The 25,053-nt window shown below is 31.4% G+C and overlaps 1 protein-coding gene and 2 long non-coding RNA genes across 3 annotated transcripts; all 3 read left to right on the forward strand.

Annotated features, from left to right (window-relative positions):
• The first annotated feature begins 2,962 nt into the window (after window positions 1-2,962).
• LOC111002651 lies at window positions 2,963-3,724 on the forward strand. The gene is made up of 2 exons (XR_006751317.1): window positions 2,963-3,079; window positions 3,531-3,724. It is a non-coding gene; the product is annotated as an uncharacterized LOC111002651 (long non-coding RNA).
• A 2,487-nt stretch (window positions 3,725-6,211) lies between these two features.
• Window positions 6,212-7,044, forward strand: LOC111002650. Its single transcript, XR_006751318.1, has 2 exons — window positions 6,212-6,351; window positions 6,854-7,044. It is a non-coding gene; the product is annotated as an uncharacterized LOC111002650 (long non-coding RNA).
• A 14,401-nt stretch (window positions 7,045-21,445) lies between these two features.
• LOC111002646 (allergen Tha p 1) lies at window positions 21,446-23,509 on the forward strand. The gene is made up of 2 exons (XM_022272815.2): window positions 21,446-21,633; window positions 22,885-23,509. The coding sequence occupies exons 1-2, from the start codon at window positions 21,447-21,449 to the stop codon at window positions 23,070-23,072; spliced, it is 375 nt and encodes a 124-aa protein (XP_022128507.2). The 5' UTR covers window position 21,446; the 3' UTR covers window positions 23,073-23,509.
• The last annotated feature ends 1,544 nt before the right edge of the window (window positions 23,510-25,053 follow it).

Here is a 25,053-nt window from a genome sequence, read left to right on the forward strand (position 1 = left end):
CCGGCCCAGCTACGCTTGCCAAAAACTACTTTATTAGTGTGTTGCTAATACCTAAGCTGTCTTCAGTTACATAAAAAAATACACTTTTAAAAAATCGTCGGCAAATCAAGATTATAAGATAGTTACGATTTTTTTAATGTTAAATGTGTAAAGAACTTTATTTCTTATTACAAAAATGTATTTTATTTACATGAGAAACTTAATATGTAAGTATAAATTAGTCGTCCCAATTTGAGTATACTATGTTAACTCTACATGCATCTTTAATACCTTTTTGAATTTGTCAAACGCACCAATAAGGCGAATTTTACGCGTTAATTGAATTAATAAATTGCACACTCTCATAATAGACTTATTCAAATAATTTGTACGCGGCTACGACAAGATAAGCAAACTCGCTCGACGAGTATTGCTTGTTTTTTTTATCGTACAGTGGGCAAACGGGCAGGAGGCTCACCTGATGTCAAGTGATACCGCCGTCCATGGACACTCTAATGCCAGAGGACTCGCGAGTGCGTTTCCGGCGTTTTAAGAATTGGTACGCTCTTTTCCTGAAGTACTACTTTTCCACTTCAAAAAGAGTGTGTGTGTATTTGATTTTTTTAAAGATATATAGTTGTTTAAACGTCATAATTTTGGTTTCTTGTTAGATTTTTTTTTACTGTTGGCTTTCAGAAAGAAGATAACGTTGTTTTTTCTCTGTCTTGTATCTCCGAATTCTTGCAAAAGTCAATTTTGATTTTAGCTTTGGAGACATCATTCCCTATGTTTCCTCAACTTGTGAAAAGTTAATACATTATTACAGGTTACAAGACATGACAAGAATTGACTGAGTAATCAAAAGTTGTTTCTTTAATAAACTATAGTGGCTGTATAGGATACAATAATAATTCAAAATATTGATTTCCCTTTATTATATTCATTAATGAAAATTATACATTATTTAATACATGTTTCAGTTCATTAATGGGTTTAATGATTTGGGCCATTAACTTGTTAAATTCAGAAGGTATCCCTTCAAGCATGTTGGTTATTCTCGTGAAGAATGCTGAATTTTCATTGGGTAAGGGAAATGATGATGCATCACCACCACCACTGGTAGCATCACCACCACCACTGGTAGCATCACCACCACCGGTGTTATCATCTTCAGCTTGCCGTCTTACACGCTGCCCGTGCGTGCAACATTGCGCTATAATGATGAACGCTAGAAGAAGCTTGATTATGGACCCCTATAATACATAATCATATTATTAAATTTTTTATTATTCTTTATTACTCAAGATGTCATATGGAACATTGTGTAATGGTTGCAGCTCCTAACAAACATTGTGTAAAAAAAAAACTTGACGATTAAAAAGAGTGGCGGAGAGTTTATTGCCAGTTCTTCTCTTCCGTTCTACGTCCTTGATTTGAGAACTGGCAGTAAATGTGAAATTAGAATTCCGATGCTTGGAATCACTAGGAAGTTGTCCAAGCGATTCCAACCAAAAACCTATCACTTATTTAATTTTAATTTTAATATCTATCCCGGTGTCGTCTCATTTCTTCATTCGATAGATATATAATTACTAAATCAAACTATTTAAAATTATTTAATAATTATAAGAACAGTGTTGGCTTAAGGTTTCATTAACTCCAATTCCTGAGGTCGTAGGCTCTACACAGTTGACGGCTTGTGTCAGGCACAGAAGCCTGACTTTATTGTCTATTAAGAAAAATAGATGGTCACGAAAGGCTACATAAATGAAAATAACTTGAATTTAAATAAACATACCATGGTTTTGTGGACTGCCTTTAACACGAAACAACTTGATATAAAAGTGTTCTAACTGATGGGATAGAATTTATGCATTAGTTATATCAAATATAATTACATGGTGAATTAAAAAAAGTAAACGAAATTTACAAACGGAATTTATTATTATTTTATTAAATTGTTTTTCCAGTGCAAAATTGCAGTATACATCATTTTAAGATTCAATTCAAGCATATTTCATACATTTATTAAATGTAACATATTGTTTATACAACAGATATAAGGTTAAATTTTATGATAATAGATTCCCGGATTTTCTAAATAGACATTAAACGATTCATGATAAGGAAAATTATCAATAATAGAGACCGACCCAGAATCCTTGGTAGTGCGTATGTACCTGTAATTTTTTATGATTATTCTATCAAACATCCAACATGTGACATTATCCAATTTGCACTCGTTAGGGATGACCTAAATATCTGTGAAAGAATATACAATATGTTTCTTCATTTAAATCAGTTACTTATTTCTTTATCATACAGGTAGACATATCTATATTATAAATGACACTTACATTGTACATGATTTGAGAACTGGCACTAACTACTCGATAAAGGTAGGTTACCCCTCGATAACCTACCTTTATCGACGGGTGTTTCTACTTATTTTACCAACTGGACAGGATTCTACAGGAAGAGGATATTTGACATCACAAAGACGATACTGGCAACACACAATCAATATTAAATTTAAAAATAAAAATTAGACATAGATTATTACGTTTGACGTGGTTATAGCATAATTATCTTACCCGAAGAGGAAATTAAAAACCTATACCATAGCTATCTTTAGTTGTTTATTAGTTATCAAATTAAGAAATGATATCCAAAAAAGTTAGTAGCGCCATCTAAAATCTGCGCTTACAAATCACTGGAACGTGACATAATATTTTTTTTTAAATGGGGCATTTATTATAGATTCCCGCTGAAATGAACTATTGCAATCTAAAATCAGACATTGTGCTATTGTTTGTGTGTGTAATATGAAGAAAATTTATCAATTAAACAGATAGATAGCCGCCAAAGCTTAAGCCACCATCAGCCGTAGATCAAAAATTTATGGCTGAATATAAAAGTTTGTCTTGGGCCAACCCTTAGGTATTTTTGAGGACAATGTGCGTAACAAAAGTAAATCATACCTTCCTGTGACCTGTCGCATCAATGGACAGTGGTCGTTGGTTCTTTGTATTGTTAACATCCATTCTGTGTTTTTCAGTATCCAATTATGGGAATTCGCTTGTTTATTTTTATGTGTTTTGTAAGTTTCGTAAATAAGAAAATAACTAAATTCAATACTTTTTATATGAGCTACAATCCGTATCCAATGCTGGATAGTTTAAAACTCAAATTATACATATTACCCCGCCGTAAATGGCCGACATTTTTAAGCTACAGATAAAAGATTAATGTAATGGTTGCAGCTCCTTACAAACGTTGTGTAAAAGAAAAAACTTGGCGATTAAAAAGAGTGGTGGAGAGTTTATTGCCAGTTCTTCTCTTCCGTCTCGTCCTCTACGCCCTTGATTTGAGAACTAGCAAGAAATGTAAAATTAGAAGCATTTAATGTATATTTCTTTTTGTGACGTTGAAATGATTTTTGATTGATTGATTGAATTAAAAAAATGATTTAATTGGCATGCAGGCGATTTTCTGACCGCTCGCTGTCTAGAAAATTTCTGCCTAAAATTTATCATTTTGTAAAATTTCAGATAATTATGGTTAGTACTCTACCCAATGAACAAAGAAACAGAAGAGATGTGATGGATACAATAAAGGATGCTGGGGACGAGGTGGCGAAGACTATCAATGACGCCGGGGATGCTGTTGCACACGTGTTCAAACCAACAGAGAAAAACGTTTTAGACAAAATGGCGGACGGAATAAAGGGTCTTTAAACTAATTAGATATTGTTTTTTATTATCTGACTGACCTTTGAGACACAGTTATTTGTAGAAGAATTTTAATAGAAGAAGCATTGAGTTATTTGTGTTGCTTAGTGTATTTGACTGTTATTAGTCTTAATATATATAAACTCCTGTCACGATGTTTGTCCGCGATGGACTCCTAAACTACTTAACCGATTTTAAATTAAATTGGTACACCGTGAGCAGCCCGGTCCAACTTATTTATTTTATTGCAAATATTTGTTTATTATTTGTTACAATTGTAACAGATGGCGCTGTGTTATAAGTACAAACCTATTACATAAGTTCTTCTACCGTTTCCCTTGAATAGTTTACTACTATGTAATAAAACAAAAAACTTAGCCACAGCAACGCTTGGTGCTAGTATACTATAGAAATCAGTTTACGCAGATACGCATTTGGTCTTTCGTATCATAAGTCCTGGCTGATTATGCAACCCTACGTCCTTCCTGATGTTCAGAAGTTTCCTGAGTACTTCGCAGGCATTACGGAGCGACCTTACTGCACCAAAGTGGCTTATTGGGAAGCTAAGTTCCCTGTTATTGTGTTATTTATTTGTCCCTTATATGAACAGTGTAGTGACAAAAATATTGACAGCCATTAACTACTCATGTCAGCGTATTACTTGTGAACCAGAGATACTTTCAAAAGACATTTCCTCTCATATATCTATAAGTTTTACAATCAAAAATCAAATACATGGAAATTTTTTTGAAGGAGCACTCACTTGAGTTGGTCTTCGATGGCTCATTTAGAGGCTGTAAATACCGGTATACCACAAGGATTTGTTATTTTTGCGACTCTCTTCTTGATACATGTTAACGATATTCACAAATCACATAGCTATGCCGATGACGGAGTAATCGTTGAAAGATCTGTCCAATGCTAGATTAAACATCTAAATTGGGCCTGAAAGGATTGGGGCAATCTAGTCCAATTTAACACAAATAAAGCCCAGGCCTGTTATATAACAGACTATTGAACGTTTGAGTATGTCAGGTATCAAAACAAGGAGTCATCCGCCATACAGTCCTGATCTGTAACCGTGCAACCTTCATTTATTCGCTTTACGAACCCTGAATGTGCGGTGAAAGCGTACGAAAATGCCATAGAAGAGACTCCTAAGGAAGAATTGGTCCACAGTTTTTCTCAGTGTTCCACCGCATTCGGCGATGTGTAGAGAGGAAACGGAGATTACTTCGAAAAACAATAACAGTATTTTCAACTGTCTACATTAAACCGTTTATAGCCGAAATACGTATCTTCTTTAAAGTAACTACAGAAATGCTTTTGAGGACATTAGGTTAAATTTTATGATATTAGATTCCCGGATTGTCTTAATAGACAAACGATTTGATGATGAACAATTAATGATAATGAAAATTATCAATAATAAAGACCCAGACCCAGAATCCTTGGAAGTGCGTATGTACCTGTAATTGTGATGATTATTCTATCAAATATCCAACATGTGACATTATCCAATTTGCACTCGTTAGGGATGACCTAAATATCTGTGAAAGTATATACATACTCTCTGACACTGACACTTAGACAATATACAAAGCCAACAAAATATACGAAACAGTATATATAAGTCAATTAAGTACGTTAATAAAATAAAAAAACCTAAAATTAAACAGTATATTACGATCCCTTATTATTATTTTATCTAAATACCTAACAGTGCTTATTAGTTGTATAAATATTTTTACAATAAAGTTTTATAAGTAATTACGTAAATTAAAACGTGTGTTGTTAGATTTTCTTTTTAATTGCAATATTGTATGTCTAATTTTACAAACCAAATACATTTCAATAACTCCGGAAATCAATACAATACATGGCGATGCCATTTGCCTCGCCTACCATAACAGATGGAGGTCATACAACCATAGCTAATGCTATCGATATTACCTGATTGTTCTATAACCTATGCCCGTGAATTTCATATCTAACTAGTTTATGAAGTGTTTTTCTGCAAGAATAAAATAAAAATAGAATTTGTTTTATAAACTGTATTTTTTAACATAAGTGCATTCCATCTGTTTCATTATTTTTTCTTTTGCGATCTCTACCTAAAATAATGGTAATCTCTTTTTTTCACCTACCTTTATCTAGGGGTGTTTCTCCTCATTTTGCCAACTGGTCCAGGACAGGATTCTACTGTCTAAAAAGTCGTGCGTCTCTTTTCATCAAATTGTGTTGAAGCTATGATGGAAAGTGAATAATCATTTTTCGAAGATGGGGCATTTATTGTAGAATCCCGCTAAAATGGACTATTGCAATATAAAATCACACATTGTGTTATTGTTTGTGTGTGTAATATGAAGAAAATTTATCAATTAAACAGATATATAGCCGCCATAGCTTAAGCAAGCCTCCTGCTGCTATAGATCAAAAATTTATGGCTAAATATAAAAGTTTGTCTTGGGCCAACCCTTAGGTATTTTTGAAGACAATGTGCGTAACAAAAGTAAATTATACCTTCCTGTGACCTGTCGCATCAATGGACAGTGGTCGTTGGTTCTTTGTATTGTTAACATCCATTGTGTGTTTTCAGTATCCAATTATGGGAATTCGCTTGTTTATTTTTATGTGTTTTGTAAGTTTCGTAAATAAGAAAATAACTAAATTCAATACTTTTTATATGAGCTATCCGTATCCAATGCTGGATAGTTTAAAACTCAAATTATACATATTACGCCGCCGTAAATGGCCGACATTTTTAAGCTACAGATAAAAGATTAATGTAATGATTGCAGCTCCTTACAAACGTTGTGTAAAAGAAAAACTTGGCGATTAAAAAGAGTGGTGGAGAGTTTATTGCCAGTTCTTCTCTTCCGTCTCGTCCTCTACGCCCTTGATTTGAGAACTAGCAAGAAATGTAAAATTAGAAGCATTTAATGTATATTTCATTTTTTGACGTTCATAAGTGTATATTATGTTATCTATAGGAATAAATGGTTTTTGATTGATTGATTGATTGATTGAATAAAAAAAAAGATTTAATTGCCATGCAGGCAGTTAGTTTTTCGAGCGCTCGCTGTCTAGAAAATGTCTGCCTAAAATTTATCATTTTGTAAAATTTCTAACAAAAATTTCAGATAATTATGGTTAGTACTCTTCCCAATGAACAAAGAAACAAAAGAGATGTGATGGATACAATGAAGCATGCTTGGGACGAGGTGGTGAAGACTTTTAATGACGCCGGGGATGCTGTAGTACACGTGTTCAAACCAACAGAGAAAAACGTTTTAGACAAAATGGCGGACGGAATAAAGGGACTTACTAATTAGATATTGGTTTTATTTTCTGACTGATCTTTGAGACACAGTTATTTCTAGAAGAATTGTAATAGAAGAAACATTAAGTTATTTGTTTTGCTTAGTGTATTTGTCTGTTATTAGTATAATATATGAGGCTCGTTGGAAAACCATGTTCTCTGTTATTGTGTTATTTATTTGTCTCTTATATAAACTATATAGTGAGAAAAATATTGACGGCTATTTACCACTCATGTCAGCGTATTAATCGTGAACCAGTGATACTTTCAAAAGACAAAATAGACTTAATTTTTTTTTATTATTTTGCTCTCTTGGATGGTTTCTATGGATGGGTTTTATAACAATACAATCAGTATACCTGCTTTATAACTAAAGTCTCATTAAATATATTCTCGTTAATTATACAATCTAGGTTTGATAAGGTGTTTAAAACAGATTCATCTTACGCAAAAAATGTTGAATTCTTGAGATTAAGGACCTGTTTCACAATGTATGGATAAAGTACCAAATGGCTATGCAACACATATTACTAAAAAAATTCAGACCTTGACAGTCGATCGATCTCCTATCTGCATTGCAATAACCAAACCTATCTTAGGTTTGGTTGTTGTAGATAGATAATTCATTTTTGGAGACGGATATAATATAATCTCTTTGCTCTTTACACTCACAATAACAATATTTGATAATCAATATAAACCAAATAAAACCGTAGAAATATATATATATATATATATATAATTATATATGTCTATGTTTAAAATATATCAAATAGCTTTTCAAAAAAAAAACTGTTGTAAGTAAAAATCTTAAGATAGGATATTGGCACAGCTGAACTATCATTTTCATACAAAGGTCTATCCAATTGGATAGAGTGGATAGGATTATCTAGCTATAGATACCTATGGCTATTACAATCCGTCGATTGGTTATTAGCTCACTTTTATCAATATTTGAATTAAGACGTATATCTCAGATGGTCAAAAATGGATTGAGATATGTTATTGGGTTTGGGCGTTAGTGTATAATACTTACGAAACACCAATCGTTTTCTACGAGTTGTTTTAAAACAGCTAATCTGATGATGAATTGCCAATTCACTAATGAAATAATTTAAATAAAAATCGGAAGTTAATTATGAGAATACATTAGACTAGCTTGTTTTATATTTCATTTATTTACAAAAAAATGCCAAATATATTATTTGTAACTATCTTACATACTATATTAAACTAGAATTTTTTATTAATATTTAATTAACAACATCTTTGTCTCTCAGTAAGGTGTGGAACATTAGAAATGGTTAATTAGGGAAATTATAGTTTTCATATAAAACCTTTCTGTAACCTTTGCTCATTTAACATGTGCGATGTTTGTAAGAAAATTAAAAAAATCGCTTGACACTGTTAAAGTTTACGTTTAATTGTGTGATCGGGCATTTTATCGTTCAAGCAGTTAACAAAGCAAATGTATAATCTCTCGAATAGGCTATTAAGCCCGGTCATTACAATAACTTATTAATTGTTATTTAATATGCTATTATCATAATTGATATTATTAGTAACCAAATCAAATTCTTAACTTATTAATTGTATTCAAACTTCACTGTGGTATGGCACATCGTCGAATTCGACGCATCTACGACTGTCGCACTCGCGATCGTTTAAGATTTCTATTAACTTATCTGTCCTTGGCTCAATTATTGTCACAGGCCCCTCTGGATAGTCTGGTCTTTTGTGATAACTGTAGTCCTCTCTATGCTTCTTCCGTGCTAAAACGAACACAGCAGATACCTCTTTAGTCTTCTTATCGTGCTCTTGAGCAATTTCTATATTGGTCCGGCGTATATCTGTTATGTCAAATTGAAAACGTTCCGATTTATGCCGTTCCTTGCAGAACATGCAATATGCGATGAATATTATCACGATGACAGCCTGAAAATAGAATTTTGTATTCTGTGGAGTACAACATAATGTGTTACAAAACGTCGTTATTGAAATAAGTTCCCGCCAATTTACGCCTGCGTCAATAACATAAAACTATAGTCTGTGATTACGTAATTCACGCTAATCTGTGACGATTTGAAAAAAGAACATAAGTGCATGATTACATACAAAGGATTGCGAAGTAAAGACTTACCAATACTATGGCACATATAAATGCGGCGAGAAATGCGGACATTATTTGACTTAGTACACGAGCGATGCATTCGAGATCGAAACAGCTGCTGGCGATCGTCGTTGAACTCAATTAAACCCAATAACTCTTTTAACTGTGACGTCATTAGATCTATTGCTATAATTGGAAGTAATTCAATTCATTGTGATACACAGATAACGCGGAATTTTTGCAAAATTAAATACCTGCGAGGTACACTAGCGTAATACGACTAAAGGTTAATTATTATTTTTTTCCGCTTTGTCATCGTGACTATTGGTTATTTCGCAATACTGAATCATTATACTGCGGAGAAAAGTTTTGTGAACCTTTTCGTGGGTGATCATATTATTAGTGGTACTACTAATGATAATCAAGTCCTGTTGTGTATGTATTAGAAATATATTTTCTAATACATACAACAGGACTTGATTTGAGTTTTTGTAGATGGATATATATAATAACTAGATAGTTATAGGTTATATATTATAAGTAACATAAACTTCAAGGAATAATTAGTAATTACACAATAATTAAATTTGTCATTAAAAATTATTTATATATGGACTTTTTAACTTTCTATAATCACTATGTTGAATTTATTTAGAAAATAAGTGAATGTTGTGATTTGTTTTTAATTATAATTGTTTTGTATTACATGAAAAAATACAGTAACCTAAGCTGTTTAAAAGAAATGAAAGGGACGAAATATTTAATAAATAATCCTCAATAAATCACTAAGATTACATACAGAATAATATTATATATAAAAAACAAATAATACTATAACGCCTAGTATTAAAAACTGAGCAATCAGTTTGTATAAAAAATTGAGCAGGCGTTAAATTTTAATGTCATATAGGACAATGAAGAAAAGAATAAAGAAAAAAATGGTATCAATTATTAAGAGTATTACGTGTTAAAATCACGTAGAAGATTGTAGCTGATTTAATTTAATTGAAAAAAGTATTTTAAAATCGAAGTACAGCTAGTATAGCTATTAAATTAGTAGTATTTTTAATTATTTATATACAAAATCAATGCCTATAAAAACCAATGTTTAATATTTAGCCCGAGGCTGATATATAATAAATAAATACAGTAAAGTTCATACGGGTCAAATGACAGGATATCTAAAAAAGTTTGTTGCCCAGACCGATTCGGCAATGGCCACTTATCTGTTTGGAGACTGACCCCTGACACAAAATATTATAGTGCACACGTACGAAGATGTAGGAGTTCAAGGGCCTGTTTCACAATGTCCGGATAAGTTCCAAATACGCTATTTGTTACTTATTGGTAGGATAAATAGTATTTTTGCGTTTCACGACTGTCAGATAGCGCTATACGTCATGAAATTCGAAGTATCTATTATATAAGAAGTATTTCGAATAATTTATGTTTTGCATAGCTATTTGGCACTTTATCCATACATTGTGAAACAGGCCCTAGGTATCTTTCGAATAATTTATGTGTTGCATAGCTATTTGGCACTTTATCCATACATTTGAAACAGGCCCTTAATGTTCGGAAGGATCCGATGTCTGACTGATGAAGCAAAGGAGAGTTGTCTTTATAGACTTTGATCTTAATTTCAGATTGACTTTATACACCCACCTTTTTCCTAGATTTGCATTACAAAAATAAACTAAAGAGTATTTAACAGGTCACTTAATAGTGAGTGGCTAAATAAACAAACACATAACAAGCATAAGTGTGTATTTACATTACATAATATATTGCATAATACAAACTTTTATTCAGAATTATTAATCAGTAATAATATTCCCGGATGTCGACTGAAACAAACATTTTTTTAAGTTTTTTTAACCTTGTAAAGTTGTTTTATAATGTTCAAACTTACGAATATATATGTATATATATATATATATATATATATATATTGCATGCGTTTGGGTGACGCCCGTACATGAGGTGTACAGGACGCCTGTCGGATACGCTAGTAATATGTTATGTAATAATACAAAACAATTTTAAAAATGATGCTGTATCGAAAAGAAATATAATATTCACGTAACACTTATAAGGCACCATAGTATTTTTTGGGGACTAAATTTTTCTGCTACACCAAAAATATCAGTTTCAAAATATGGAAATACATAACGAATTTTTTTATTTTTTTATTTTATTTGCTTCTCGCTCTAATTATTTAAAACAATAAATATAATTTACCGTCACTGTTGTTGTCCACAACATTTACTGAAACAAAAAATATGGTTGCATTTATCTAAAATAAATCATAGAAAGTATGAGTGGTGGGCTATATAATTATTTTGTGGTCTTACAGATAACATAAATTTTACATAAAAAAACAATACTAAAGATATAGACAAATACAAATAAAAAGGAAAAAATGAATAAAAATGATTAAATACAACATAATTTACCTTCACTGCTGTTGTCCACAACATGTACTGAAACAAAAAATATGGTTGCATTTATCTAAAATACATCATAGAAAGTATGAGTGGTGGGCTATATAATTATTTCGTGGTCTTACAGATAACATAAATTTTACATAAAAAAACAATACTAAAGATATAGACAAATACAAATAAAAAGAAAAAAATAAATAAAAATGATTAAATACAACATAATTTACCTTCACTGCTGTTGTCCACAACATGTACTGAAACAAAAAATATGGTTGCATTTATCTAAAATACATCATAGAAAGTATGAGTGGTGGGCTATATATTTATTTCGTAATCCTACAGATAACATATATTATACATAAAAACAATACTAAAGATATAACCATAATCAAATAAAAGGAAAAAATGAATAAAAATGAATTTCCTATATCTTTATTTATAAATACATAATACATATGTTAAATTTAATATTGCAGCGATAAAATTCGAACATTGTAGTAGGGATTATAGCAGGGATAGAGATTTACTACAGAGTGGCAGATTAATACAGGAGATATGTTGTACTCGGTAAAGTACCTTTACCTCTATAAGTCACATATACATATATGACCCCCCGTCGAGGATAAGATTACTAAAAAAAATAGTTATTAGAAAATCTCTAGGGCGTCAGATATATACAGTATAATTTACTAATCTGACAATTTGCAAGTGACGTAAAGAATGGTGAGGGCTGCAAAGTTGAAAAAAAAACGTAATCTCAACATTCTCGAGCGCGGCTGTTTTTTTTATTTTTTGTTTTTTTTATTATTCAAGGATACCGAAAAATATATAATCTGACGATTTCCACTTACCGCTTTCACCTCCATCCACTACGTGAACTGTAAATAAAAGGTGTTTTATTATTTTGTGTCTTCCTCCATACATATGTATCAAGGAGTACATGAAATAGAAGCTCGTATTCCAGAAAATGGTTATGCAGCACATGACATGGATTTTTAGAAATGCAGTGCTAAAAAAGGGTATACGATTCGGTAACATGTAGTGTAATAAATAAATAAATAAAAACATACGCGAGAACGAAGCTTTATATAACAGGGGGTAAAGTGGCAGAAGGCTAATCTGATCTGAAGTGATACAGTCGTCCACTCTCATTGCCGGTTCGCATATGCGTTGCCGACCTTTTAATTATTGGTACGCTACGACCCTAAGTCGATCTTTCCTAAATACTTCAGTTTAAAGCTGGTTGCACATGGGACAGAAACTGCCTTAAAAACCGCTCAGTTGTCGAATAGCGGATTGTCTTGTGCTGCAGCACAAATGAATTTTTTTTCAGGTATCGAAGATTTTTATATTTATTTATTTATTTCGTAATCCTACAGCTAACATAAATTATATATAATTACAAATAAATACACTGCAAAATATAGCCAAAGATGGAATACAACATACATTTTACTAAAAAAATGTTCAAAGATTTACAAAAGGGAACAAACAAACAAAAACTATTCAATACAGTTAACTAAGCTTAATTTGGTTGTGTTGTGTGATGGTGTGAAAGTGTGGGTATGTACGTGATGGTGTGATAAATACTAATTACACGTTCTATTAGATTGGACTATCGTGAATTGTATCAGGCGTTATAAATTAACAGCCATTCTCAGAACTCTTACACACGAAATTTAGTCAAGTACGCGAATTTCATTATTTCATTATTTAATTTATAGCAAAACTTAAAATTTTAGTTAGATATTAAGTACTTACCACTCTCACCGCCCTCCACGACATTAACTGTAAAATAAGTACTTAGTTCAAAAATTAACAATATCAACAAATAAAATAACTTAAAAAAACGCAGTTCTTCTATAAACATATCTGAGATTCGTGTCAATACTAGTCGGTTAATTTAATAAGTCCTTACTCAAGGAAACTTCTGTTTATTATGTAATTAGTTAATAAAACAACATCTTAACCATATTAAAAATCTTTTGTTTTAAATAAATACATTTATATTAGTTATGGTCGGTACTGTGTAAGGAGTTTTTTTATAGAACAGGGGGCAAACGGGCAGGAGGCTCACCTGCTGTTAACTTAAAAAAAAAGTGATACCGCCGCCCATGGACACTCTCAACGCCAAAGTGCTCGCGAGTGCGTTGCCGGCCTTTTATGAATTGGTACGCTCTTTTCTTGAAGGACCCTAAGTCGAATTGGTTCGGTAATACTTTGAACAAGTGAGAGTCGCTTTGTTTGTCCCCAGATATCAATTTGATACTAAATGCAATAATACTTATTATATTGAGATTCGATTTAAAGCCAACATAGCTAATAACGTTACTAAAGCCAGTTCTAAGTAAGACATTAAAGTGTTCCCTCCATGTTCGTTCAGGGTATGAAACAGACGAAACTAAAATTGTTTCCGATCGGCAAAGGTTTAGATTAAATTTGAAAAATGAATTTTGTTTGCCTAATGTTTCATTGGATTCAAGGAAAATATCTGAATATACATTAAAAAAATAACCTTACCTTGACTCCCATCGTCGCTGGCTGTAAAAAAAAGTTCATCAGCTAAAATTATATGTGGTTGACACAAACTAATTATCATATTTTTAAACATTTAAACGCAAATTTATTACGTCATATTTTTTATTATGTTATAATTGTTGCCAAGTTAATAACAAGATCCGGATGTTTTTTTCACTGTTTACTATTAAACTAACGCAAACATTCAATGGGGAGGGAGGCCCATAGAACCGGTGGAATTTTTGAAATCATTAATAAAATAAGATTATCTTCAATATTTATCCTCTAATATACATTTGTATAATAGAAATATCAATACTTCAGTTGGTTTCATATTCAAGTGGTCTTATTAACGCCCAAAACCTATCTCAATCCATTATTGACTATCTGAGATAGACATTTAATCCAAATATTGGTAAAAGTGTGCCAATAACCGATCGACGAATTCTAATAGCCATCTGTCATACAAGTTATCCATGGTAGGTCGGATCGGTGTTTGTGGATAGACCCTTGGATGAAAATGACAGTTCAACTGTGTCAATATCCTATCTTAAGATTTTAATTGACACCAGTTTTTAAAATAATTACAAATCTATTTGACATGTTTTAAACATAAACATGTATATTTTAATATTATTTATAAGGTTTTATTTACTTTATTTGGTTTATATTGATTATTAATTAATATGAGTGAAAAAAAAACGAAGAGATTGCATTATGTCCGTCGCAAAAAATGGATTGTCTTCGTGGTTATTGGGATGCAGGAGATCGATGGAACGTCATGGTCTCAGATTGTTTTCAATCTGAGATTGTGGATTAATTCTTTAATTATTGGGTTCGGGCGTAAGTGCGAAAATTTGTTCCCTGCCTTGCAGACGGATGTGCTTAGCATGTACAAATGCTATGCGAGTGTAAGTGATGCTAATTAAGGAAATATACTACGAGCTTTAGGATGTATGTAAGAGTACATCCTATACGGATGATGGTGGTCAATTGGCAATTCAGCATTCATTTTAGGTTAAAAAATTATACTTACGTAATGCCCGGGGTCGAGCACACACAACTCCAATGACGGCAATTACTAACAGAACAATCTAAAACAAATGAAAATCAATACATTTACTAAAGTCTAGACATCACATTGCAATTAGCTAATATTTAATCTGTTAATAAGCATTATATTATATAGACATTGTAATTATGTGCATTAGTATTTTTGCAATTTGTCCTCTATCGTACTGAAGATACTAAGTGTGATGTAAGTAATGTAATTATATAAAAAAAAAATCAGACTTTTTGGGTCTAAGACATGTCGGTTCCATCACGATGTATTCAGAAACAAACTCGATTGGTGCACAGCCGGGGATCGAACCTACGACCTCAGGTATGAGAGTTGACGTTGTGGCCAAGCTAACACTACTCAAAATGTAAGGATTAAGGCATCATTTAGTTTTAGGTATATAAGCAACAATTTAGTTGTCATATGTGGTATATCAAGACACCAAAGAGATGGGATTGAAAATAGAAGAGATGTAAAAAATGAGAGGTATGTCACCCGAACTCTATTTAATTCCCTTTTAGGATAAGAAAATATACATACATAGCCAAAAGGAATATGAAATGCACTTTATATAGGAATTATTGAATTTTTTTTAATAAAAAACATAAATATATGACTTTTTTTGATCGTAAAATATTGTTTGATGTTTCCTGTATAAGGTTTACGAAAACAAATTAATTCACAACTCACTTAAATATTTAAATTACATTAATAAAGATTGATAAACATAATTAAATACTCACAGTTAATTTTGTCATCTTCTGTACTTTAGGGTTTTTGTTAACAACAGTTTCGTTTAGACTGATCTTAAATTTGTTTATGATCAAATAAATAGAACATTTGATCTGAACGAAATTATAAAAACGGTTGAAATGATAACCTTCTAAACTTACAAAGATAAGTTATTTAAAAGTAAATAAAAAAAATCTTCGAATTGTTTTTAGCTTGTGACGGCACAGGAGGCTGATAATTAATTTACATACCTTGATTGATAAATGGTCATGAAATCGATATAGCAATCTGAGCCCCAGAAATCAAAAGATCCAAGCCACATACAACCAACCATATAAAACCAAGATCACATACATTGATAAGTTATATGCTCTTAGGAAACCGGAACTATTACAAACGATTGCAATTCAAAATACATATAAGTAAAATACACTTATAAACGTTTAACAAAAAATATATATGAGATGCTTCTAATCTTTCATTACTTCCAGTTGTCAAATCAAGGGCGTAGAACGGAAGAGAAGAACTGGCAATAAACTCTCCGCAAGTTTTCAGTCGCCAAGTTTTTTGTTTCACACAACGTTTGTAAGGAGCTGCATCCATTACACCAAGTTCCAGATGACATCTCAATCGAAATAAATTATTAAAATAATAAAGTTTTCCAATTCTTTTAAAGAGTTATAAGACTGGCACTGCACTAGGAAGCCCTCTAGCATTCAGTGTCCATGGGCATCACTTAACATCACATAAGTATCTCGTTTGCCTTCTATTCTTTAAAAAAATCGAAATAATAAATTAATAAAACCGGCATTTATGCAGTTTATAAGTGTACATAAGTTTTTCATATGATTAAATGATATTTTTTATTAAGAGAACCGGTATGGAGGTCAGTGTTAGTGTAAAAATAGCTTTTTTGTTTTGTTGACACCACTTACGTCATTATATTAAGATAGTAATCTTGTAGTATAAACGGAACGATGTTTTTTTTCCCGCAGTGTGTATTAAATTAATATAGCCTTTATTGACAATCTTGTAAGTTATATTTTTAGTTAATAACGAAATTCAGTTAAAGTAAATGTAAATATTATTTCCTATTAGACACCGGTTTCTCGATCATCTTGCTTTTCAACATAGGCTTCTCCATGTGTTCTCCACAAATATCTCTTGCTTTCCTCGCAGTGTGTATTAATTTTGATATAATTATGTTCTTATTGACTAACACAACAGTTTGTGTTAGTCAAGTAAGACCCATACTATTTTAGCGATAAGTTAATAAACTTAATTTTAAGTATCTTCGTAATAAGGATTTGAAATGATTGTAGGTTATTTTAAAATCTACTGTACACCATCAAACGCTGGTCCATTGTAAATGGTAACATGCCGATTTCAATCGGGTTCTATTAATATTAAACATATATATGTAATATTAACAAGTAACTTTAGGTTACATATTTATTAACTACGGAACTGAACGCATCTAACAGGGAAATCATTGCGGTGAAACGTAACTTTGAAGGCTCAAAGGAAATAGGAATATATGAACATATTGAAATTCAAATTAATAATAAAAAAAACTTCATTCAATAACAATTCATTGTTTAAGTAAATATTCGAGCCCCTGAAGAAAGTCTAGAGAGTACAGTTCTCCTTAGACTTACTTCAGAGTACTCTGATACTCTTCCAACGGTTTAACAAAATTGTAACTTAACTTTTGTTATTAATAACATGATATATAAAAAATATAGAAAGCTAAGACTTATTACTAAAATAAAGATACAGGTTTGCATGGTTGAGATATTTGTACACACCAGAAGTAAATGACTGTGATGTTAGGGATGGGATGGAGTGTGGTAGTGTAAAATAAAAATTAATGATATATAATGAAACATATACATAATAGATGCGTTTTTATTAACTAACATAGATTTTTGAATATGTTCAGTTGCCTGACATGCTGATATTCTCACGATATTATCTTTCACGCAAGGCAAAACGTTTGGCTCACAGCCGAGGACGAAAGAACGATCTGTGTGGGAAGAATTATTATAAAAAAAAATTATTGCAATATTTTCTTGTCTATTGTTTTTTTTTTGTTAACTTATTTAAGTCATCACGTTCTTGATAAAGTGTAATTTCCTTAAACAAAATTAAATAATACAAGCACATAAATTAGTATTTTACATAAAATACATTATTTACCTTGATTGTTACGGAAAAGTGTGCTTATGAATTTAAATGTGAACATTATCAAATGTTTATCGCGATGTTCCCATAGTAAAGTTCAGTAATTTCTTGATGAAAATATGCAGGTATTCGTGCATATCGTAAAATCTGTATGGGAAACATATATAAACATTATATATAATATTTTTGGATATAAACGCGTGATATACTTACTCACTTATTCATATCTTCGTATATGAATGAAGGCGTAATTAAAATAAAACTGATTAAAACAAAGAAAATTTAAATTCCTATTATTCATGGTATTTTTTAAATGATTGATATCTTAATGGAGTTTGGTTGTAATAACAATGATTTCTATGAAAAATAATACGGAAAGCTGTCAGCACAACTATACAAATCCTTCTAGTGATCTAATCTCTGATTAAAATTAATTAATTCATTTAATTATGGTAGCATTGCTTACATAATACATACAATTAAATAGTTGTTTACAAACTGATTTTTGACACAGATGACCATGCCCCGTTCTTGACATAAATGAGTCTAATGCTATTGTCTGAAATCTCAATCTTTAACTTTCAAGCTTTCAGGTCGTGGGTTCGAGCTTCGGCTGTGAATTGCTTAAATGTTATTATTTTTCGAGTTATTAACAAAGAAAAAGATAAATTTATTTTCATCTAATTTTGTTAAAAGCAATTGCAATTTTTAACCTGCACGAAAATCCTTCAAAAACATTTTTCTAGAGGTGATTCCGAATCAAATGAGCCATCGCTCATGTTTTTGGAACTTGTTGACTAGACTATATGCCATTGTTTACCTGCAGCCCTTGATTCAAATATTACATTTCTATCGTAATGTCCTTCGTTCGCTCATTTTGAGGAAGAATACGGTGACACAGTTTATAAAATGTATTTTTAGGACATTAATAAAAACAAAAGTTATGTTTATTTTTTATTTTTTTATTATACTTCTTTTGTCACGATAGGAAAAAATGATGAGAGTATATTCACATAAGTGTCGATTTTCTACAAAAAAAAAAATACGGCAAAAGACAATTTTTTTTTAAAGATTTTATCTTATTGCGAAACCAACTTCTAACGTGTGTACATAAGTTCACATGTTTTTTTACCAGTTCAGTGGTAGTGAGTAAAGTTTAGTTTGCGTAGTGCGTTAACTTCAAAGGTCTCACGATTGAAAAATAGAACCATTTTCTTTTTGTTCCTGTTAAGTATGTTTTTTTTTCCTTATTGTATTTGTAATATGTATTTTTGCATTTCTTGTCTACCTATGTAATTTAATACATTTTTTTTCTTTACTCAAAGTAAGTTCCCTGGAAGAAATCGCTCGATAGCGATGAGACCGCCAGTTGCTTTTCATTAAATTACGATCAATTTTTTTCTTTTATGTAATGCAACGAAGTGCTAATAAATAAATAAACCTATTTTTTTTTCTTGGAGAAATGCATTGTGCATACCTTACCACGGCGCGACTGCTTGGAGAGTTATGTGGGACACGCTATTGTGCATACCCACTAAAACCCCAAGCCCCACCAACCTTAAAACCAAAACTAACTCTGACAATGCAATATTTCTGTACAATTAGTTACTTAATAATTTAGTTTTAATAAGTCTTTCCCTTTACCGATACTTTATCAGTTCCTTAGATCAGTAACGTATAAAATGATTAACCTATTATTCCAAAAAAAAAACTGTTATTGATTTGTAGTAGACGAGCGATTGAATTATTTCCTTGATTTACAAATTTTATCGAAAACATGTTTATAACTCAAGCATGTACAGTTTGATGTTATTGTTAGGTACGTGTGACATTAATCTTGAAATTCTAATACAAAACCAACCTAAGAGATGTTTAATCAAATAATTATCACGTTCGAGCTAATTTTGCGGAATGACAATTGACATTTAAGGAAAAAGACATCGTGCGATGTTGGATAATCAATTCAATTTCAATAATTCTTTTGCGTTTCACAAACATTTAAAGTGGTACATATACATTAATAAAAATTAGATGTTTGCTATTAATATCGCGACTTCTTGTCGATATTAGTTCGCGGAAGTTAAGTAGTATTTAGTTTTACTATTAATTACTTACCATGTCGCGTGGACCATGGTGTAAAGGTTTTAGCTTCTAACAAATATTTATAAAACAAAAAGTTGGCGATTAAAGAGTGGCGGAGAGTTTATTGCCAGTTCTTGTCCGTTCTAGTCCCTTGATTTAAGAACTGGCAGTAAATGTTACATTAGTAGCATTTAATATGTATTTCTTTATTCATGTTCATGTACATTGTGTTACCTAAATGAGCATGATTGTAAATTTATGTAAAATAATATTGGATATTTTAGATTAATAATATTGTATGGAAGCCAGAGAACCTGCGACTGGTCTGGTGTTTTAGCTGCACTAAGCCTGGTTTAGTTTTATAGATAATTGAGTTAATAATACCATAAAATAAATATGTTTCCGTTCCTATTAAGCACGCTCAGACTATATGAATTTTGTGTTATTGTGCTAATAATCAAAGAATAAAATAAGGTCATTTAATATTAAAAAAATTATACCTAACTCAAGATTTAATTAAATTGTTTAAATCGCACCGCAATATTTATCATCTATGCAGTTATAGTTCATCAATGCAGTTTCGTAAAACCTTAAATAATGTCTAAATTAATAAAACATTACGAAATACGCGACTGGTCGTTAATTTCTGAAGGCCTAATTTAAAAACTACGCAAGCTCCTCGCCCGCCTGTACATTACATACAATAAGGTCGTCTATACGGAATATATAAGAATGCATTAAAATAATCCGCGCAGTATTAGGGCAGAAGAGGACCAAGCAACAAGCAAGTAAGTAATTTACTTATTAATTAATAATTTGCCTTAGTGACTAATTTTCAAAGTTCAGGTTGGTCTTATTTTAAAGTGTAAAGTCGTGCTTTATTCAGAAGAGTTAAAATGTAAGTTATCATAAAGTAGTAAATTAATATTGGGTTTATTTCGTTTTTGTGATAAGAAATAAATGTAGTTTAATCAGTTCTCTGTCATCGGAAATCAGAAAGAAAAGTTGGAATCCTGGATAGGAAAAAATTTTTTCTAAATTCTTCACTAAGTGTTTCATAAAAAAATTGAATTGATCAATGCAGAACTTATGTCAGGAATTTTGATTGTAAATGTTTTTTTAAATCTCATATGGAAAGAAATAAATTATTAAACTAAAATTTAAATTAACGAACATGCATTAGAACATTTTAAATTTGAGTATGACCTAAATATCAAATTCTATTTTATTATCCCCAGTATAATACGTAATCTTATATTATCCTCCTATATATCTCCTTTCCAGAATGAAGACAATTTTAGTTTTGGCAGCAATTGTAGCGGCTGCAGTTGCCTTACCCGCAGATACCTACAACCCAGCATATGACAACTTCAATGCGCAGGAGTTGGTTGACAATGATCGTCTACTTAAAAATTATGGAAAATGTTTCCTAGAACAAGGACCGTGCACAGCTGAGGGACATGACTTCAAAAGTAAGTAATTTTAACCACTTTTCCACAGCTGCGCGTTTTTCTAGGCAGTTTTTAGCCGCGCACCACCACTTTGTGGAACCAGCTGCCCACTGAAGTATTTCCGAACCAATTCGACTTAGGGTCCTTCAAGAAAAGATCGTACCAATTCTTAAAACGCCGGCAACGCACTCGCGAGCCCTCTGGCATTGAGTGTTAATGGGCGGCGGTATCACTTAACATCAGGTGAGCCTCCTGCCCGTTTGCCCCCTGTTATATAAAAAAAAATACTTACCATTATACAGTACACATTGCAAGAACATTTGGATAACTTGGTTAGTCTTCACTACTGCTTTATACTATCTTCCTAATGTTTCTTATATGTACTACCAAATTTATACTATTAATTGCATTAGCATATAACATATATAGGAAGCATAGACAATCATAGAAATAAGAACCATACAATATTTTTTGTTGTTTGATAGTATATCACAACGATCTGTGCTTGACATGTTATTTTGGGCTTTTCCATTAGTATGACTCATTAAATAACACATTAAGAGATTTTATATAATGTAATTTACGAGAACTGGTTTTATTTGAATTGTTAAATGTTTTTAATTGGTGTACCTTAATGTCAAGGTTATATTTTCGTATCTTCCATAATAACAAAAGTTGCAACAAGAATAATATTAACAATTAAAACATTTAATAGTATATTTGTGGTTACTTATTCTCTAAGTGTAAGGGTCCTGGGTTCAAATCCCAGATAATTGAGTGATGGTAAATACAAAGAGCCTCCGCCATACCCCTAAGGTGATTATGGGACTTAGATAAAAATAGCGTCATTTAAAATGGTTATTATTATCATATACTGTTTTTTAACAGGAGTTAATTATTGTTTTCTACACTGTATGGTTATATGGTATAGAAAAAAATAATTGTTTCTGTTAAGTATGTTTTTTTTCCTATTTTTATTATTTGTAATACGTATTTTTGCACTTCTTGCCTACCTTATGTAATATACTCACAGTGGTTTTTTCCTTTACTCACAGTGATTGTCTGGAAGAAATCGCTCTAAAGCGATAAGGCCGCCAGTTGCTTATCATTAATTTATGTTTAATATATTTTTATTTACCTTTTATGTAATGCAACGAAGTGTTAATAAATAAAAAAATAATTAACTCACATGGTTGTGAGTGATGATGTGATGTGATGGCCGTCTAAGGAGACGTCTATGATATGTCGCTATATAATTAATTATTCTTACAGAGGTCATACCCGAAGCCCTAAGAACAAATTGTGGGAAATGCACTCCAAAACAGCGTGAACTGATTCGTACTGTTGTTCACGGCTTTAAAACTAAGCTCCCAAAAATGTGGGAAGAAATTGTCCGCAAAGAAGATCCCAAAAATGAATACACGGCGGCTTTCAACGAATTTTTGGCAGCTTCCAACTAAGACTTATGTAGCAATTATAGAACTAATATACAGCTGAAATGTATATTTATGTGATAAAATACTTTTTAATGTATTTGGATTGTGTTTCAATAAATTTGACATTTACATTCATAAATTAAATATCGCTTATAAAGATTGTCAAAACGTTATCAATCCGACAATGTAAATCTGACAATTAACAGACTTTCTAATACAGATTAATTATTATAGCGTACCATTCTTAATTGTTACACTTAGTTGTTATGAGCAAAATACTCTTTACTCGACTAAGATTTATTATTTCTTATAATTGTTAATATTAATAGAACTAGCAATTGCAGCTTTTAATAAAAACAATACAGTATTTACTTAACATCACATTATACTTAATTTTGAGATAAAATTGACGCTTAGTATAAGTTGATCTACCTGAGAATTTTTAATAAATATTGTTCAAACATCTTCTCTTTATTTACCCAATACTCCTGATACGCCTGAGATGTAGTTTTTGGAGGCAATTGATCTGATGTTTGCTGTTGGTAATATTGCCATACATACTATTTACTGCAATAAATGCGCAGGAACGTTTAGTTTAAGCTCTCATGAGGGATTGGGATTGGAATTAACTGACCATACGTATCCGAAGTCTTAAAGCAAGCACTCTAGAGAAGAGGAAACTTTTATGAGATCTCTCTGACATCGTATTTCGATATTTATTCTGAAGCTGCTTGGGTCTATAATGAAGCTGAGGCATAGGGCAACGACTTTTAACAGCAACAGATCCGTTAATGAACAGTCTTTTCCGAAAAAATCCTTCCAAATGTACTTTGTCTTTGTAATCAAACATTTTAATTAAGCGCTAATTAATAATTATTTATTAGGTAAGTGGGGGCAAGATGAAAAATGAGGTAAAAAAACAAATCTATAACATCGATTTAAACGTATGTTTTTGAGTGCTGGCATTTTTACTATAAGCGCCGGTTTCTAACGTACCAAATCCTAGTAGAAGTTAGTGGCCCAGAGTGCATGGAATGAGTAAATTTGGATAATATCTGCGTTGGGTCGCGATTTGTTCGTAAAATTTTCAAATGATTTAATCTCACCCTTTGTACTGTAACTTTTATTACAAGATGGGTGCGACTGTTTCATAAGAATATTTAATTATAGTTTTTGTTCTTAGTTACTTTTAATCACAAAAATACGGCTCTTTTTAGTAATTTAGGAAACTTCTTTCATTCATTTTCAAACATTACCCAAAGAAAAAATTACGGGTTAAGATAAATATATTTACAAAAGTTTCGATCTAACTCCAATTTCATACGAAAATTCAGTTGTTCTCAAACTTTAACTGTTAACAGGATATAAATTGACCACTTACCTAGATGAATCTTCGACGGGATTATGTGTAGTTTACATTATGGAATATGCAATGATAAGTAAAAAATAAATATTTTAAAATCTTACCTACATATTTTACTTTAAATAGAGTATTAGTTTTGCAATTAAATGGAAATAATAATACCTATATATTTAATAATTGCAATTGTTTTATTCAGTAACATTGCTTCGTAACTACGTTAGGAAAGCTATACGTGCAACATCGGGATTCGTAAATGGCTTAATTTTAAGATGGAAAAAGTTTGAGAACGTCTGTCAAGAAGTATCAATTACCCCTGTCGGGGTAAGTTTGATATTATATAAAAAAAACAATTAGCTGAAGCTGTCTTTGTTAATAAAGGTATTATTTTACTTAAGCCAGAATTGGGTTTTCAAGTCACTAAAAGCTTAAAACTATTGACTATATTGACGATATCTCACATTAGTATTAACGATTTTAGAAAAAAATTGTATCATTCCGTTTACATATTTACCCTTTTTTGTAGTCGCATCTTTTTGCTTTGGAACAGATTTAACGGTATGTTATTGATATGATAGGAACTATAGTTTTTGCTCTACTATACAAAGCCATAAATTAGTACGGTTCGGTAGGTCGGATTGGTAT

Source organism: Pieris rapae, chromosome 3 (assembly GCF_905147795.1).
Source record: "Pieris rapae chromosome 3, ilPieRapa1.1, whole genome shotgun sequence".
Lineage (NCBI taxonomy): Eukaryota > Metazoa > Arthropoda > Insecta > Lepidoptera > Pieridae > Pieris > Pieris rapae.